The sequence below is a fragment of the Arvicola amphibius genome, chromosome 13 (genome assembly GCF_903992535.2).
Source record: "Arvicola amphibius chromosome 13, mArvAmp1.2, whole genome shotgun sequence".
Classification (NCBI taxonomy): Eukaryota; Metazoa; Chordata; class Mammalia; order Rodentia; family Cricetidae; genus Arvicola; species Arvicola amphibius.
Genome location: NC_052059.1, coordinates 41,491,864 through 41,504,258, shown reverse-complemented (window position 1 = coordinate 41,504,258; position 12,395 = coordinate 41,491,864). Strand labels below are relative to the sequence as shown.

Sequence of the window (12,395 nt, the reverse complement as noted above, 5' to 3'; positions counted from 1 at the left end):
ATAAAAACTTAAGAGAAACTGGGGTCCAATCCGAAGACCCAAAAAGCAAAGCAGCTAGCCAATGGCTTTTACCTTGACTTCAGCCCGAAATGGCGATCCTGCCTCCAGGAATCTCAGAATGAGACTGAGCTGAGTGCTGTCTCCTCTCATTTTATATTCCTCTCTAGGGCCTGGATTAAAGGTGTGCACCACTATCATCTGGTTTCTGTGGTAAGCTAGTGTGGCTACTGGGATTAAAGGTGTCTAGCTGCATGATCTGTAAGGCTGGCCAGTGTGGCTGATTTACTTTTCTGATCATCACTATTAAAATGCAAGTGAAATGCCACTACACTGACATTTACAGTCCATTCAAACTAATCATATTTATAACTGTCTCAATTATTTACTTTTTAATATAGATTCCTGACCATAAAACAGAGTTTATGTGGAAAACTGCTAATGAAATGGGGTTTGTGGCATAAGGAGCCACTGAAGCCAATATTTTAAAGTGGCACTTGGAAAACAGATTACTGGTTGCTCTGTAAGTGCAATGTACTATAGAATTTTTAACCAATTGCTTTTCTTTTACTAACTTTCTTTTCCAAACTTGTAGTCTACATTTATTGATTTTTCTTTCTAACAAATAGTACATTTTTTTCTAAACAGTTCACACTTACCTGGGATATTTAGTAGTTAATCAATTAGTATAATTAACCAATAGTTATACAGCCATAAATGCTAATTTTAGTCACGTGTCAATTAAAATACTAAAGTTTTTATTAGCTATACTTGAATCATAACTAAACACTCTAAATTCTAAGAACAAATTCCTTAAGATTAAAAACCCATTTATTCTAATCCTAAAAATAAAATGTAACTACGCATGTTATAAAAAATCCAGGGAATTAGAACAGCACATTGACTACTATTTGCTCCCTTATGACCAAACAGCAGAATGGAGACAGCACTATTTCAGCTACCCCTGCCAGCATATTTGTGTGGGGAGCTCGCGGTCTAGAAACGTGAAAAGCAAGCATTTAGGCTTATATATGAATTTAATACATTCATACAGATTCATGACATTAGTAAGAGCCACAGTGGTAAAGCCTAGATATGTTGGTAATAGTTCTAATACTTCTTTAATTCAATCTTGGAAACAGGTATCCTCACTGCTTCCCCAAGTTGTCAGAATTTCAAAGATGTAATATTTCACATATCTGGTGAATTGTAGGCAAAATTTCAATAACCAAACTGTGAGAGAGAGAATCTGTGGAATGAACAGAGACCCAGATGTCCTAAACTTTACCAAAGGCTCAGTGAGTGATGAGTAACCGGTCTCTGGAAACTTATCAATCATTACTATAAGGAAGTGGGGTGCATTATTTGTAAGAATCCTTTCGGTTCCAAAACCTAGACTCTTGAAGAAAGTAATTACTCTGTATGCAGAAGTTCTCTCTAACGGCCTGGGGGGATGGCTCAGTCGTTAAAGGCTAGGCTCATAACCAAAAATAGAAGTTATCTCTAACAGTTATTAACATCTGAGAGTATTTGGAAAGAGAGTCATAAAAGGCTAAACAGAAACTGAATGTTAGATCACTCACACTGAAGTGAAACTCTGAGGTCTTGGTAAGGTGTTTTAAACACTAGGGATATTAGTAAACTCAATGGTCTAGAAGGAGAAACACATTTGAAAACTATTGTCTTCATGATATACATTCAGTAATTCCAGAAGGGAGACATTACCTTTAAAAGCTAAGTAAGGAAGTATGAAAATTAATTTTTTGCAAATATTTTGCTCCTATAAAATAGAAATGGTCCTAACTAAAAACTAAAAATAAAGGCATGCTCATAATGAAGAGTATGTATTGGCAGGAAGACTTCACATATGTATCTATTCAACTGTTTTAAACAAAGTGTAGGAAAAATTACCTCATCTATATTACATTCATGCTCTTTACAGAGAACTTCAATAATTCTTGTATCATTTTCTAGTTGTTTTGCTATCCGGGCACTCCTGTTCTGACCTCTTCTGGGTGTTCGAGGTGAACCATTAATGGGTATTACAGCTGTTTCTGTAAAAACGGTAAATTAGGTAAGAACAATTGTACATTCCATATTGAAAAATGTTAATGAAACTAGTCTGGGGATGTAGCTGAGTTGGTAGAGTACTTGCCTAGAAAAGCATGAAACCATGGGTTCAATTCCTATCACCACATACACCAGGAACGCTGGTACACACCTGTAATCCCAGCATTTAGGAGGCAAAGGGAGATTCAAAGTTCAATACCATCCTCGTCTACATAGTGAGTTCAAGGCCAGCCTAGGTCACATGAGATGCTATCTCCAAAATAATTACTTAAAATTAAATAAATTTTAAAACAAAATATGACACATTCTAATTATAACCAAGACAACATTAGGAATAATCCTTGTAGAATTTTAATCCACTTATTATGGCTCACTACATAATTAACAATTTTACCTTATTAATTAACATCTATTGGTCCTCCCTTTGTTTTGTTGTACAGGCAATCAAATCCAGGGCCTCTGTGAATGTTACACAAATGCTCCATCACTGAGCCATAGCCTGTTTCTGATTGCCTGCTGCATTATATATACTGTTACTAGTTTTAGCAACTCACATTTTTCTTTTTCTACAAATGCTATCCCCAAAATGCTACATCCCATAAACACAGAGAAAGTATGATAAACAAATAATTTATAAATTACTTATAAGTATATTCTACTCAGAATACATGATGAGATGACTCAGTGGGCAAAGGCACTTGCTGCCAAGGCTGATAACCTAGTTCACTCCCTGGAACCCTACAGGGGAAGGAAAGAATTGACTCATGCAAATTTCCTTCAACTTCCGCACACAGCCCCACACAGAATCCTACTACCCCACAAACAAATACTAAGTAAGTATAAACATTTTCTCTATTTTTAGATCCTTAAAATGAATAAGCAAATATTTATGGGTTTCATTTATAAACATAGTATAAATCTTTTAAGTATTAGCAAATTAAAAAGTATTTAAGGTTGTAGTGTAGGGGGCTGGAGAGATAACTCAGTAGTTAAGAACACTGGCTGCTCTTCCTGAGGACTCAGGTTAAATTCCTAGTATTCACAGTGTGGCTCACAACTATCTATTCAGTTTCAGGGGATAGGATGCCCTCTTCTGGCCGACACAGGCATCAGGCACATAAGTGGTACATAAGCGTACATGTTGGCAAAACATATGTTGTACACATGATAAGTACAAATCCTCTACTCTGATTATTTAAAAAAATAAAGCACGAGAGAGTGAGGAGAAAGAAGCAGAATACTGTTTTGTGCTACAGATTAGAACCAGGGCCTTCTATGCTCTACCACTGAACTACATCCACAACCTAGAGGAGCAAGTTTTAGAAGTATAACAAGTTAGGCATAATGATCGAAGCATGCCTCTCCTCACAAGGGCAAGATCTCTGTGAGTTTGAGGTCAGCACAATCAACATAGCAAGTTCCAGGACAGCATAGGCTACATAATGAGAGCCTGCCTCTAAATAAATAAATAAAGTTTATCAACCAATCACAAAGTAGAGATTTCATGTAAATTGATTCAGTCAGCCTACAGAAAAGAAACTTCTATTGAATGTATACACTAACTGGAAGTCTGAACACTACAAAGTATTTGGTGGCATTAAACAGTAACTAACAGTTTTTAGATGCCATAATAGTACTATTTTAAAAAGTCTTTTTCTTTTGCAGATAAAGATACCAGGTTGAAACCACACACAAGCTGTGGGAACTTGTGGGATATGAGGCTACAGAAAGGTCATAAATTATCTTCTGAAGCCAGGTCATAGTACATGGAGACAAACTACATCACTGTATTTGAAATCCCTATCACTGAAGTTAATTAAAAATTAACTATACTTGGTCAGTTAAGTTTACCATGCTGGTTTCTCTTTAACAATGAAGTACAGATGTCAATTATTTAAAGAACAAAGACATCAATCTAAATAAAGTAACACAGTACACCAACTTTTTATTTAATTTTATTTTGCAGACAGAATCGCACCCCGTAGCTCTGGCTGTCCTGAAACAAGCTATGTAGGCCAGCTTGTTCAGAACTCACAGAGACTGGCCTGCTTCTGTCTTCCAGGGCTGGGATTAAAAGCATGCATTTATCACACCCAGCTATATATCAACTTTTAAAGTTTCAACATTGATATAAATAAGGGAGAAAAAGGCAGGCAAAAGAAACATTTAAAGGATGGGGACTTTTAAAGTATATTTACTATTTATTGTAGAGTTTAAAATTTTCTCCTGTTTTGTATGTAATTACGCTTGTTTAATTTTTCTGCCTCTTCCACCAACATAGGTTTAATACATTGTCAAAATTCTCATCCAGACTTCATTTCCCCAAGAAGTCATTGTTCACAAAGATGAATTAGTCTTCACTATTTCAGCCTCTTCAGCATGATGTTTAGTCTTGAAATTATGATCTGCTATGTTTTATTACTACTATTATGACTTTTATCATTTCACGAGCTAGGGATCAGCCTATCCTTAGCTAAGTTTACATTTTCTACTGTATAAAAGTGACTGCAAAGTTCTATTTTTTGAGGCAACCAAAAGAAACATCTCTGGCTTAAGAAATACTTAATCTACACTTATTTTGCTTAATGCTATCTATTTATCAACAGCTACTTTTATTTAAATACATTTCCCTTCCTTCCCATTACCCACTGAAACAATATCACTTACTGCTCATATAGAAAAATCAGTTATATAGCATACAATATCCAATACTAATTAAAAACTTAAATTGCTACCATAGAATGCCCCCCTTCCCAAAAGTTATGGATCAAATCTCTGTCTTTTGTTCTACTTTACTACAAATCTCCCCTGCTTCTTCAAAAGAAATATTTCCCCAACCTTACCTACTCTTCAAACTCATTTCAAATAACACTTTTCTATGTCATTGATTGGCCCTCCACTACTACAAAAATTTGCTTTTTAATTTTTAAATTTTATTTTTAATTATGTGTGTATGCGTGCATGAAGACGGTACTGCATCTTCCTGTAGTTGAAGTTACAGGAGGCTGAGAGCCATCCAACATGGTTCTGGGAACTGAACTCAGGTCCTCTGCAAAAACAATATGCATTCTTAACCACTAAGATATCTTTCTAGCCCTTATTTTAATTTTATGATAATGATTATTATTGTGTGAATGTATATTTGTGTGCACATGCATGAGCACATGGGGGAAGCAGGACACACCTCTGGAGGTCAGAGGACAACTTTCAGGAACAAATTCTGTCTTTCCACCATTAACCCTGGGCACTGGACTCAGGTTGTTAGGCTGGCACATCTCACTGGCCCTGTAAAAATGTTCATATCTCTAAAACTCCCCCCAATTTTTGTTTTGATTAAACTAGAGCACTTCCTACTACATTCCTGATTATTTGCTCAACGTTTTATTTTCTTTTCTATAGCTTATACTCTTGAAGGTTGCTGTCATTTGAATCTGGAGACATTCAGGCCCACGTGTTAAGTCTCAGTCCCCAGCTTGCAACTATCGGCAGAGTCTAACCAGTCCAAGGGCTCCTACAGTGCATCTCTTGAAGGATAACAGGATTCCATCCTTTCCCTGCTCTCTTTTTCAACTCCAGTAGAGGGGGAACAGTTTTACTCCACTGTGTGCACCTGCCATAATGTGCTCCCTCACTACAGGCTCAAAGCAAAGGGGTCAAATCACCTGTGGACTGGAAACTCCAAAACTGCGATGGAAACTCCCAAAATGTGAGCTAAAAATAAGTCGATCACACCTCAACAGCTGATCATATCAGGTATTGTCACAGTAAAGCAGAGCTGAGAGAAAAATGCAGAGCCCATTTCTGACTAATGTTTTATCATCCTCTCAGTTTTAGGACTGCATCGGACCTATAAGACATTCAGTAAGTCACTTGTGAAGATAGAGAAGAGCACTGCCTTGTTTAGAATACTTACTGTATGGTTCTCTGAGTAGTGCAGGAGGTGAGAACTTAATAAAATAGTCAACTACACACAACATTAACTGAAAGGAGATTACCAGATCATCTTCCATTTGTAATACTTCTCCTAAAAACAAAAAAGGTCCACAGTTAAATATTTTAAAATTATATTTAACTATTATTTACTTACCTGGGTGTGTGTATATATACATGCATGTATATGCACGTTTGTGAGCAAAGTGTGTGTGTACATGTACCTTAATATACATGTGTCAATCAGAGGACAACCCAATGAACTGGTTCTCTTCTTCTACTATATGGGTTCCAGTGACCAAACTCAGGTTCCAGGTCGGAGGTACATGCCTTTATGTGCAAAGGCATCTCAGTGGCTTCAAGATTCCCATTTTTAAAAAAAGTTAGAGACTAGTGCCTTTAAGTCAGAGAAAAATGTAATGGTATATCCATATGCTCATTCATTTGTAAATCACCAGAGCCATGATAAAAAACTTTTCTCTTTGTTGCAAAAACAAATTAAAAGGATGAGATTCAAGACATAAATGAGAGCTTTAAAACTGGGGGTTATAAGAATTAATTCTTATTAAAATCATCTGGCATTACCTTTTATAAAATTTGCTTTCTATTTTGGTGTGACCTACAAAGCTCATCACTCTCAGAAACAATGATGAAGCACGATGCATGCTAATCTTTCACTCTAAATATTTATATAAAGTATCTCATATGTTGAATTTAACCCCCTACAAAATATTACACTAATGAAAACCATTAAGAAATAACAAAATTGCTGGGCGGTGGTGGTTTATGCCTTTAATCCCAGCAATAGGGAGGCAGAGGCAGACAGATCTCTGTGAGTTTGAGGCCAGCCTGGTCTACAGAGTGAACTCCAGGACAGCCAGGACTGTTACACAGAAAAATTCTGTCTTGAAAACCCAAAGGAAAAAAAGAAATAAAAAATAAGCCAGGAGGTGATGGTGCACACCTTTAATCCTAGCACTTGGAAGACATAGGCAGGGGAATCTCTGTGAGGCAAGGCCAGCCAGGTCTACAGAGCAAGTTCCAGGTCAGCCAGGGAAACACAGAGAAATCCTGTCTCAAAAAACAAAACAAACAAACAAAAAACCCAGAGCATAATTATAAGGTCATGTTGACATGATTATTTAACATAATATCCTAAGAGTTTATGTAATACACATACATACATAACTTAAAACAAAAAGTTTATGTAACATATATAACATACAACTACAAGGCTTACATAAATGCATATAATAGGTACCTATACCTAATGTAAATTATAATCAAATCCAGAAAGTGCCTATTTGCTTATAGCTCTATTATTTTTAAAAAAGAGTAGGAGCCAGAGAGATTGCTCATGGCTGATAGCACTCGTTGCTCTTGCAGAGGACCCAGGTTAGGCTCCCAGCACCCACATGGTAGCTAGTTCACAAGTGTCTCTAATTCTCAATTCAAGGAAATCAATGCCCTCTCTGGTCTCCAGAGGTATGAGGAATACATGTGGTACATATACATATATGCAAGCAAAACACTCATATGCACAGATAAAAGTAAGTATTTTTTTAATAAAGGAGAAGCTTGAGCTGATTCACTTTCTACCTTTGGACTATCTGCTAAGCCAGTAATAACAACAACATAACCGAAACTCCCAAAATGTGTGAGACAATGAATAACCTTATATCAAGTGGGTGTTTGAAGTCTATATGGTATAGTACAAAAGTATGTTTGCAATGAATTCAGTGAAGAAATATTACAGGGGCTGCAAACAACAAAGCAGAAATGTATGATACGAAAATGTCACTAGGAAACTCATTAATTTGTATGCTAACTGAAAGTTAATGATGGTGAAGAAACAGGTGAAGTTTGCTATCAGGCACATCCAAGTAAGAGGAGCAGAGCCAAGTCAGATGAACAGCCTCTCCACTCTAACAACACTCTGAAAGGGAAATACACATTAGCCAAGTGCTAGCAGCTGCAATACCAAATCCGGAACAACTCTCCAGCAGCATGCTCACTTCTCACTTTCTGGCTTGGAGGGAGAAGCAACCATTGCAGGAAATAAAAGGGAAGCAAACCACGATGGCGAGCTGCCAGCACAGATATCCAGAACACTGCGCTGGCTGGGAAAAGGGCAAAGTACGGAGTTCAGACGAATTCTCTACTCTCGTCCTTACTCTCTGACTCAAAGTAGCATAACGCCTGTTTACGGCACACTGTAATTCTCTGGGGAATACAAACTAACTCCATATTAAGTATAAAGGGAATGAAGGGAGGGTCTCTCAAACTACCTCAAAGAAAGCATTAGCCACTTCATATCCTGTATATGAAGGAAAAAGGCATTCACAAAAGAAAAAGTAAACTCACAAAAGGGGAAAAATCAGAGAACCTAATAGGAAGAATATACCATTAAAACAAACAAACAAATAAATAAGCAAGTCATCCTATATTATGGTGAACTCCAGTGTTTGGGATGCCAGGCAGGAAGATCACTATGTCAAAGGCAGTCTGGGCCACAAGTCAAGAACTTGCCTTAAAACAAATCAACAAGCAAACAGAAAAGCTGACTGGTCTCAATTTACATAAAGACAAGGAGTCAGATGAGCTAAGAAAGAACTAGGTACAAATAACACCATTACCAAAAGAGTTTAGACTGAAACAAAAGACAGCAGAAATAAAAAACCTACACATAACACAAAGTTGGGGATGTAGCTCAGTGGCTGAGCATTTGCCTAGCATTCATGAAGCTTTGGGCTCAATTCCCAGCATTGCCCAAAAGAAAAAAATTAAAATAAGAGAAACATGGAGAACAAACTGATAAAATGTTCAAAGAAAACCTAACAGAATAAAATAACATCAAGTTGTCTCAGAAAGAAGAGCAGAATGCCTAGTTTAAAAGAAAGTGTTGTAACACAAATGAATACAGAATGATTCAAATAACAGATATCCTAGTAAAGGTATTAAACCCCAAATTTAAGTTTCATTTACTTAAATTTATTTTTTGCATATGAGCATTCGCCTGCCTATATGCCTGGTGGCAGGAAGGCCAGAGGAAGGTAACAAATGCACTGGGAGTGGTGTAACAGAGATTGGGAGCTGCCGTGTGGAATGAAACCAGGGTTCTCCTGCAAGTGCTTTAATTACTGAGCCATACCTTCAGACCTAAACCTCAAGTTTAAAAAAAGAACCCATTTAGTATTCAGTAACTTCATGACAGGAGGAAATTAAGCGAGCCTCAGATTTCTCAAAATCAACATTCAATACTAGAAAATATTGCCTTGAGGGATAAAATAACTCAAGAACAGGATACACAGTCAAGTTGTCTTTCAAGTATAAATGCTGTGGACATTCTCCATTAACACGTCAAACATACGGAATATGACATCAAAGGGCTAGTGTTTTAAATGTGATGGGCTGGAGAGATGGCTCAGCAAGTAAAAGTGCTTGTCACCAAGCCAGAGGTGTACACGTACAAGCACATACGATAAGTAAAAAAATGTACAAAACAATTTTAAATCCTTGATGATACAATCTAGCTAGCTAAGAAATGGGTCAAAATCAAGGACTCGGAAATGAGAAACTATAATGAAGTAATGAATGGGCACAGAAGGCATTTAAATATAGAACTGAGACTAAAGGCTTGAGGTAACTATAATTACAGATGACTAGAAGCTAAGTCTTTGATAATAAAATCAAGACAGTAGAATGCATTAATTAGAAAGTAGGGAGCGGGAGGAGGATGTGCCAAGAGATATTATTATCATGGTTTTCAAAACAGATTAATGCACACTGCTGTATGACTCCCTCCTCTTCTCTCTATGGCCATACCACCCTGAACATGCCCGATTTCATCTATCTCAGCTGCTAAGCAGGGTAAGGCCTGGCTAGTACCTGGATAGAAGAAATCCCTTCCATCTAATGGTACTGAGATGGTGTGATGGTTTGCATGAACATGGCCTCCATACTCAACACGAGCAGCATGATTGGAGGTGCAGAGGAAGTGTGTCACATGGGGTGAGTAGGCTTTAAGGTTTCGGATGCTCAAGCCAGGTCCAGTGTCTCACTGTCTCTTCCTGCTGCCTGTGAATCCAGATATAGAACTCTCAGCTCCTCTCCAGCACCACTGACTAAGACAGAAGGGATGCAGGCTGTTTTCCATCAGCACAGTATACTGAATTCTCATATTTGTTGACTGCTCATCATAGTTTATTTGTATTTTACTTGTCTCCCATCAGATTTTATTTTGTCCAAGTCAGAAGAAGAAAAACATAAGCATTCACCCTGAATTTGGCATAGGTACTAGCATTTAATGACTACATTTTCCCCTTCTCATTGTAATAACATTCCCAAAATAAAAGGCCAAAAAAGAAAAATAAAGATTATAACAGGAAATATTTTATTTCAAAGTAAAGTAGCTAAATACTTATTATGTCTGCTTATAACTTTTCTTTTGAAAATTTAAATAAAATCAATTTTAAAATATTTAAAATTCACTAGTCTGTGACTTTCATCCCCAGCACTGCTAAAAAAGAAAATGTAAAGAAAATAGAAAAGAAAGGGGGAAAGGAAAGAAGAAAGAAAAGGTAGGAAATGAAATATTTCTAATGATGTCTTTATTAACATAATTATAAAAATGGTTTACATAAACCATGCAGAGAATACAGTAGAAGGATATAGTAATTGAAAAACTTATACTATTCCAAATGAACAACTTAATAATTATACTTGATAATCAGCATGCAATAACATGTTCATTTACCTTTAGCTAGCAAAAAAGTGATCCAAGAAATTTTTAGCACCAACATAGAATTTATTTCAGTAGATATCCTGGCAAACAAATACAAAGCAATAAAAAAAAATTAGACATGGACAAAGTTTTTCAGCTTTACTTTTAAATTGTAGACATGAGTTAAATACATACATAATGGATTGCAGCCCCCTTTAAAAGCACAATTTACACCTGAACCCAACTTATCTCAGTTCATTTGGTGTGACTACAAAATATTTATTCTAATCTAAATTATATAAAGCCCAAGCTACTTTAATTTGTTTCTAATTACTTTTATACTTGTTTGCTCTTTGTTTTCTAGTTAAGATGAACAATGTAAGCAAAAAAAGAAAAAAAAAGAATTCAGGTGGCTCTGGTTTATGAACATTTCGCCTTGAGAATTCTTCCATAAAATAGTCATTAGAATTAACAGGTTTATATAAATTGATAAATGTGCATTCTAACAAGCATTTCAATTCTACTGCATTAATAAGGCAGAAAATCATTTTTTCTATTTGAGGTGTCCAGAGAAGAACATGGACATACTGTTCTAGCTAGTGGTAGACGTTTTCAAAATAATTTAGGATTTGTAATTGAGATTGTGTGTGTGTTTATGTGTATGTGTGTTTATGTGTGTGTTGTCTATATGTGTCTGTACACCACTTGTGTGACAGGTGCTTGCAGAGGCCAGAAGAGGTCTTCAGATGTCATGGAACTGGAGATACAGACAGCTGTGAGCTACCATGCAGGTGATGGGAATCAAGCCTGGGTCCTCTGGAAGAAGGAGTGTTCTTAATAAGCAGAGTCTTCTCTCCAGTCCCCTAATTCAGAATGTATTTGTTCTTATATAAAAATATGCAGAGCATTGCTAATACAATCCTTGTGGCAGATCCTCAATAAGTATTTAATGAATGAACTATATTTTCCCCAGAATAGTGACAGAGAACACTGAATCAATTCCGAGCTAATTAGCTCTTCTTTGCAATAAAAACACATATCTTTAGAGCAATCTAAACAGGATTTTATCACCTCAGGATTTATAAGTATAAAGCAGTATATTTTTTAATCACCCAAAGTAAGCCTAGTTGTATCAGTACGTCTGAGATTAGTTCAGAAAATAAAGTGTTTAATGAAAAATAACATGCTTTAAACTACTTACACACTGCTGGGTTGTGTCAGATATATAAGCTCACATGTCCTGAAAGGACAAACAATTTCATTAGCATGATGATTTTTAGAAAGTAACTTTTGAATACTACTGTAGCATGAATCATGAGCATTCTGAAACTAAATTAAAATTTATCTACCCACTACAAAGTGACATTTCACATTACCATGTTCTAATTACAAAGGCTTCTGTCACTTTTAAATCAAAACTGATGATAAAACCAGAATCTTGGGTCAGGGGGTAACTAATGACCATCTAACCAGTAAGTCATGTATGTCCATATAGTTCATCCCGTGATAAACAAGCATTGGCACCACAGTCTTCACACTCCAGGGAGTCATACAAATAAGATAGGAAAATAAAACTTAGTTTGATCCAGTACTGGCAACTTTAAAGCTAAACTATTCCATTATTCCTTAAAACTAGTCAATAAAAAACATAAATTCCTTTTACAAAGTCCAGAGT

General features: G+C 36.2%; 1 protein-coding gene and 1 long non-coding RNA gene across 2 annotated transcripts in view; one reads left to right on the top strand and one right to left on the bottom strand.

Moving 5' to 3' along the window:
• Positions 1-12,395, bottom strand: part of Rb1 (RB transcriptional corepressor 1) — a 135,247-nt gene that overhangs the window by 81,429 nt on the left and 41,423 nt on the right. Inside the window, exons 5-8 of the mRNA XM_038310142.1 lie at positions 11,922-11,960; positions 10,754-10,821; positions 5,981-6,091; positions 1,909-2,051 (exon numbers count right to left, since the gene is read on the bottom strand). Of these exons, the coding sequence (XP_038166070.1) occupies positions 1,909-2,051; positions 5,981-6,091; positions 10,754-10,821; positions 11,922-11,960 (361 nt within the window). The remainder of the gene's footprint in view (positions 1-1,908; positions 2,052-5,980; positions 6,092-10,753; positions 10,822-11,921; positions 11,961-12,395) is intronic.
• On the top strand, positions 319-6,153 carry LOC119800096. The gene is made up of 4 exons (XR_005282980.1): positions 319-520; positions 1,972-2,071; positions 3,733-3,903; positions 5,467-6,153. It is a non-coding gene; the product is annotated as an uncharacterized LOC119800096 (long non-coding RNA).